Here is a 7513-nt window from a genome sequence, read left to right on the forward strand (position 1 = left end):
TACATTGTATATAAAACGACTAATAGATCCTACTATCATGGCGTCAGGTCAATGTTCATCATATCCCGTATGTTTCTTAAAATTCATTCATATTTGAGACAAATTGCTGTGCCCATTTTATAGGTGCACAGGTAGATCCGTGTTTTTTAAATTTTCATTTCCTTTTAATGAAAGAATTAAGGTTTTCCAATGCACGGGGGCCACAAGGGTGATACTAATTTTAATGCTATATTTTCAAAACGAATACGTGTTCCCGATTGGCTCTATAGCGATTTCACAAAAAAGGTATTTCTAGTACAATGCAGCGTCGGACTCTAGCTGAGAGCGTAGCCTAAGTCATTATAGACTCCAAAAAGGGCTCTCCATACACAAATGAACAAACACAAAGGAGGGTAGTCTCCTCCGTGACCAGCTTGATTTCGATGGAGCGAAACCAAATTGGCTGCAGAGGAGACGGGTAATTTTGCCATGCAAATGAGGTGAGTGTCATAGCCCTGGTAATAGTTACGCTTCAAATATCCCCGCAAATATCATCACCTTGAGTTGACAATAACTAAGTCTAAGATGCATAATTATGTGGCCCCGCCATTTTGGGAATAACACTGCACGAACTGACATTTCTGCTTCTTGTGAACAGGTCCATGCCCGGGGTCCATGTTGTTTTCATCAAACATAGGCATATGAATCAACTTGGTTTTCGACTCAGTCTTGTGGCGTGACATTTCTTGTCTCGTCAATACCAGAAGCAGGCGGACCCCAGATAAACCTCGCTATCCTACACGATAATTATACGCATGTCTCCAGAGTTAAAACAAGCGATTGGGTGCAAATGCGAAGCACTTGACACGAAACTTTGCGAATACTGGCGAGGGAAATTTGCACAAGAGTTCATGGTCTGAATTTATCGTCAATTTATCGATCAAATCAACGATCAGTGATCATGGCATTCATCACCAACATCGATATACAAACTACCCTATTCTGTTTAGTCACATTTCTGCTTCTATCATGGTGGCTGCGTAGTCCTAAAAATCTACCACCAGGACCATGGGGCTGGCCAATTCTAGGATACCTACCAAATCTTGCTCTAATAGCATATCGCACTGGACTGCTACCTGCTCAGTTACTCAATTTATTGGGCAAAAAATACGGATCGGTATTCAGCATGAAATTAACAGGGAAATTGGTGATTGTCTTAAACAACTTCGAAAACGTGAAGGAAGCTTTCAATAATCCTAATATATGTGACAGACCGGAATTTCATATCAAAAAAGAGGTTGGTGTCGGTGAAGGTAAGTTAAAGCCACGAGGTGGAAAAGTTAACGAAATAAACCGGTATAATTTACTAAAAAGGTGTTTGCCATGAGAATTCATACTATAAAATTTATTTTGGTGACATACCTTTTTAGGGGACAAGCCAAAAGATCGATGACGTCTTTATAGGGAACGTTCATACCTAATCAAGAACATAAGAAAATATTGTAATGGCCATAAATAGACGCACTCATGCATAGGTAGACCTGAGACAAACATCATAAAGTTAATCTGTTCTTTTCATTCTCGATCATTAACCTTTGGAACATTTCACATTCATGCTGTTTGTCTCAATACCTTCTCGGCAATCTCGGGCCATATAGTAATCCATTTAAAAATGTGAAACCGTAGAACGATATGTTGGTCAGCATAGATATTGAATAAAATTGAATCCCATCACATCAATTCAAAGCTACACCTTTTTTTTAAAATACTGGTTACCCGCGACTTAAAACGTATGAAGTATAGATATTTAAGGTTATTAATTATTTTAAACTGTTGTGATTTGGTAGTTCACAGCATCTTACGAATGGTAGTGAGCTTTGGCAAAAACTGCATTGCTCAATTCGTAGCGAATGTGTAGAAGAATTAAAATATCACAGATATACTTTGATAGGAGCTGCGGTTCTTGAGTTACGTTGTAAAGAGGGCTGAAACAACAACACTTTTGTAAAACGTACATAACTCATTAACAACAATAAATTAAGCAAGTTTGCAAAGTATACGATTTGTAGAATGAACATTGCAAAACATCAAGGTGTTATTTTTCAATAATATATTGATCTAGATAATGAAAATCGATTTTTAGGTTGCTTCGACCAACAATACCTCGTCTACCCTTAATAGTCTCAAGGTTACCTTTAATGAACTTTATTAATTCTTAACTATACAAAATTCACGGTCTATTGGACCAGTGGCAAAATACAATGGAAATTATTCATGTTTAAAAATTGACTACCAGACAGAACGCTTCAAACTTATTCACTTCACTGCCCTGTCCTGTCCTTTCTTGGGAACAATAAAACGAAAAGACACTTATGGACCACAATAACCTCACCCGAATGGCATAGTTCAATAACCTCAATTAAACAATCAGGGAGCAAAATTTGACCTCATGTTGCCGAGTATGAGTTTTTGTACTCAAATTTTCAAAGGTCATTCAATGAATGTGCAACTGTATTGGGGTTACAGAACTGAGCCCTGATAGATGAGCATGTTGTGGATCCTAGTGAGACCACTGACATGACCTTAGGAAACGTTCATAAATACTTTGTGTGTGTGGGGGGGGGGAGGCTGTACAATTTTGATTTCGGTATGTCAAAACTTTTTTAACCCTCTGTCTGGATGTTAAACTTTTAGAACCCCCTCTTTATGGACTCAAAACTTTTTGACCCCCTTTTGTGACGCACCCACGTCCTTAATTACGTCCTTATTTTAAGCAAAGCGTGCATCTTACGTGAAAATTTGTTAATAACCTTGTATATACTTACAACACACAAAAATGTGCAGACTTAAATGATTTTAAATGATCCAACGACTAGAACGAATAAGAGCTTAACCGATCAAAGATAAAAACTTATGGAAAAGGATATGAAGGTTATCCCGAGGAGAACATGTATCGGTTTTATTATGAAAAAAAAAACACAAAAAAACCACGATACCCAGAAAAACTGCTACCTGCAAGCATAAGATCTTGATTAAATTATTTGAACAAAAATAAAGCAATTTAATCATTTTCAGAAACAAATCTGTGATGATTTCCACATACATATGGCCTACCTTTTTAATCAAAATTAGCCTTTCTTTTCAGACCGCTTCGCTCGCTATTTAAAGCCATAATGTACGATCTTATAATTATGAAATTACGAGTTAAGGGGGTACTACACCCCTGTGGTAAATTCGTGACTATTTTTGCATTTTTCTCAAAAATAATATTACACTGGTAACAAAAGTTATGTATATTATTGGGGCAAGGAATCCAATTACTACACTGAAATTTCAGTGACTCGAGACAAGCGGTTCAGTATATATGATAGGAAACGAGGTACATTCTAGCGGTACCTCTTTTCTTATCATAAATAATGAACCGCTTGTCTTGGGTCACTGAAATTCCAGTGTAGTAATTGGATTCCTTGCCCCAATAATATACATAACTTTTGTTACCACTGTGTTAATAGTTGTTGATAAAAATGCAAAAATAGTCACGAATTTATCGAGGGGTGTAGTACCCCGGGGTAGTACCCCCTTAATTTTTTTCAAACCTGATTTTTTGGCATGCATGTAATGTTTACACATCTCCAACTTGCACCTAAATGGAATCAGCTAAATTTGTTGTCTTTGTAGGTCAACAGAGCAAAGTTCGACAGTATAACGGCCAAAATAAGTAGCAGGGGTTTCTTTCACTTTACCTTGTTATTTCAGCTCAAAATGGACAGAAACCTTTCCCGATAATCATTACTGGCATTATTTCGGTATTTTGAATACATAATAACAGGAAATCGTACATTAAGGCTTTAAGGGGCATCGCAGTTTACGAATGGGGTTAGTTCTATATGAAGACATTTTCATTTACTGTGATCTTGATGAATTATCACCTTTTCTCTTCCTAAAAGGTTTTGGAGAAGCTTCAGGAGAGGCATGGATAGCACAGAGACGAATTACAGGAACAGTTTTCCGCAGATTTGGAGTAGGTAAAAAAAGTTTCGAAGAACACATCTCAAAAGAAGCCGAATATTTGATGAAGGAGATAAGTCTTATACAAGGCAAACCCATTGACCCTTGTCACTTCTTTACTAAGATTTTCGCCAATGTAATTTGTTCTGTCGTTTTCGGACAGCGATTTGAGTATTCTGATCCTAACTTTAAGCACCTAATGGATATTCTAACTGAGAATTTTAAAATCACTGGTGGGCTCAACGCGTTCCTTCCTTTCGCTAAGTACCTACAATGGTCTACTTACAGGGCGGTCATTAAGAACAGAAACGACATACTTGACTTCATAAGTAGAATTGTACAGGAACATAGGGAAGTTCATGTCATAAATGAACCTAGTGACTACATCGACATGTATCTTGATGAGATTGAACAAAGGCTGAAGTCAAATCGCAATTCTGCCGTCAATAACAACAATCTTCCATGTACCGTAGGAAATCTACTTGTAGCTGGTACAGAAACGACCTCTACTACCTTACGTTGGGCAATATTATATATGCTGGTTTTCCCAGAGTTTCAACATCGCATTCAACGTGAGTTAGATACGGTTGTGGGTAGAAATCGCCTACCAAGGCTAGCCGATAAAGCGGAATTGCCTTTTACTTGTGCAACTCTTCTGGAAGTTCATCGAACCGCGTCCATTGCTCCTCTTGAGTCCCACACGCGTGCGGGAACGACACCACATTAGGGCCATATAACATTCCCAAAGGAAGCGTACTCGTGCCGAATTTATGGGCCATTCACCACGACCCGGATGTGTGGGCCAATCCTGATGAATTCAATCCGGAGCGGTTTCTAGATGAAAACGGAGTTTTGCAAGAAAAAGAAGAACTCATTCCATTTTCAATAGGTAAAAACTATGATTTATAAATTGAAGACCGAATTAAAAAGACTAGTTTGCGTATGACGTCCTGTTAACCAGACCAAAATGCTGTATTGCGCAGGTCAGCAACCGATCACGTTGCGCATTTGCCTTGACGTCAGACACAAACTAGTCTTTTCAATTCGGTCTTCAATAACACTTTTCCTGTGACATGTTTGATGAGTTGAACTTGTTACCATGGTTACTGTATATAAAAACTCTTTTGAAGTGCCTTGTACCTTCATTCAATAGTTGGAATTCTCATTTTGATTCATAACGTAACATCTCAATTCAGGGAGTTAAAATAAGGATAATTTATTGGGTGGGCACATAATTTTTGTTTGCCCTCAAATCAGGGAAAATAATTTACTGGGTGGGCTGCTGTAGTTGGCATTTAGGTGTTTTCCAAAATGTAGTCGAAGAAATCGGTGTGGATATACAGTCAGGGGGCCGGGGGATTGCAAATTGCACACAGAACTTTTTCAGGGATAAAATTAAATGAGGACGTCAAAGAATGAAACGTCATTAGAAACTAAAAATGGGACCAAAAATTGACAAATGGGGACGAAATTTGGCTTGTCATTAAAAACTAAAAATGGGACCAAAAATTGACAAATGGGGTCGAAATTTGGCTTTTCCCCTCTGAAAACCTGGCTTCGCTCCTGTGGATATAAAAAGTAAGCTTTACCCCCTAAATGCAGCCTGAGTAAATAGACCTTTGATGGGTCTTTTTAATACCACCTTAAGAAAATGGACCTTATATCTGTTATACCGTAAAACCTCGTCTACAGGAAATATAGAGTGCTTCCATTATGGAGTTTGAGCAAATAAATTACAGATTCAATCACATACAAACAAGTATTGTTCTAAGACCAATCTATTGTATTGGCATATTTGCGCATGTATCGTATTAATTCAGCTTTCATCAAAAACATTATATATGCTTGTAGACGAGGTTTTACGGTATTGTGATTGTCACAGTTGTCGTCAAAATTTAGCATGTTGATTTCTTTACCAGACTAAAGGACTGCTTTTAAGCTTTAAAATGACGTCTCTCCCATTGATGTCGCATGTAGAATGGTGATTTTATGTGACAAATAGAATTCAAATTCTTTTTTTTTTTTTGGAGCACATTTTCTCCATTATCTTTAAAATAATGTGGGTTTGATGGGTCACAATTTTGCTTTAGCTCTCGAAGTCAAGAGATAAGAAACTGGGAATTCTGATTCGATACCCCAATGCAAAATATAATCTGATTAGTCCCTGAGCTGGATAAGGCCCCCATACACACCCCAGATCCTCCACGAGTAGTTTCATTTTGTTCGTTGAACCCTTCGGAGTGATATGTTACACGTTAACATGGAAACCGTAGGAATGAACTCCGGCCATTTTCAAAATGGCCGCCATTTCAATACTACTTTTGCATATATCTCGGTCTCTGACACTCGTAAAAGCATGATTCTGGTGTCTATACCCATGTTTTCAAGGTCAAAGAATTCAATGAGAGCAATGATAACAATCCTAGATCTTGTGTTTCAAAATGGCCGCCAAAATTTCAAAATAGCAGCTAGTAAAATAGGTTTTTTTGGCCCATAAAAAAAACTAGATAATAAACCTGCAACGTGTCATACTCCTAATCTGATTTATTGGCATCGAATTCGTGTGTCACGGAAAAGATGATAACTTCTATCAATACTTGTCTCATTTTTTATATTATTGTTTGCACAGGGCGTCGATATTGTGTGGGAGAACAACTTGCCAGGATGGAGCTTTTCGTTTTCTTCACGCATCTACTCCATCAGTTCACAATCAGGTATCCAGATGATTCGCCATCTCCGGGGCCATCCCATTCTCTGCTGAAAGGTGTAAATGGTCTCACCCATTCTCTAAACACATATTTGGTTGAATTTGTTGCACGTGACTGATGTTACTGAATGGATTCCGGATGGAATCTAATGTATAATTGTTGTACGCTGTGAAACTACCGTTTCTTGTTTCCAGAGTTGTTATCTTCCTATGCATGTTATGTTTCCATTGTAATTTCATGTTTAATTGTGCAAGTGTGCGATACCGTAAAACCTCATCTACAAGTATATAGAGTGCTTTTGATGAAAGCTAAATTAATCTAGCCGCCATCCATCGAGAAAACTATAACATTATGGAATTAGAGCAAATACATTACCGATACAAACAATATACAAACAAGGATTATTGTAAGTCCAATCTATTGTATATTGGCATATTTACGACTGTTTCGTATTAATTTAGCTGTCATCAAAAACACTCTATATGCTTGTAGACGAGGTTTTACGGTATATTAAGAATAACGATAAAGCATCAATATTTTGATGATCTCGTGCACTAGCTTGTAATGTTTCTATGGTCCAGTGTATGATGTGTAAGCCTCATCCCTTATTTGTGTTGTTTGTCGCGACTGCTAGTACTTGAGTCCTGTTTATATATCATGGACAGTCTGTGTAGCTCAGTGGTTAGAGCACTCGCTCCGTAAGCGAGAGGTCTGGGGTTGAAGTCCTCGCACAGGTAGATATGTCCGGAGTTTTTACTCTGGCTTATCAGCCTATGTGCAAGTTATGTTTCCATCGTAATTTGTATGTGTCAAAGGGT

The 7513-nt window shown here is 37.8% G+C and overlaps 1 protein-coding gene across 1 annotated transcript; it reads left to right on the forward strand.

Annotated features, from left to right (window-relative positions):
• Positions 1-582: 582 nt before the first annotated feature.
• Positions 583-4820, forward strand: LOC140136961 (cytochrome P450 2J6-like). Its single transcript, XM_072158625.1, has 2 exons — positions 583-1292; positions 3927-4820. Exons 1-2 carry the CDS (start codon positions 941-943, stop codon positions 4712-4714), a joined length of 1140 nt encoding a protein of 379 aa, XP_072014726.1. The 5' UTR covers positions 583-940; the 3' UTR covers positions 4715-4820.
• Positions 4821-7513: the final 2693 nt, after the last annotated feature.

This window comes from Amphiura filiformis, chromosome 17 (assembly GCF_039555335.1).
Source record: "Amphiura filiformis chromosome 17, Afil_fr2py, whole genome shotgun sequence".
NCBI lineage: Eukaryota > Metazoa > Echinodermata > Ophiuroidea > Amphilepidida > Amphiuridae > Amphiura > Amphiura filiformis.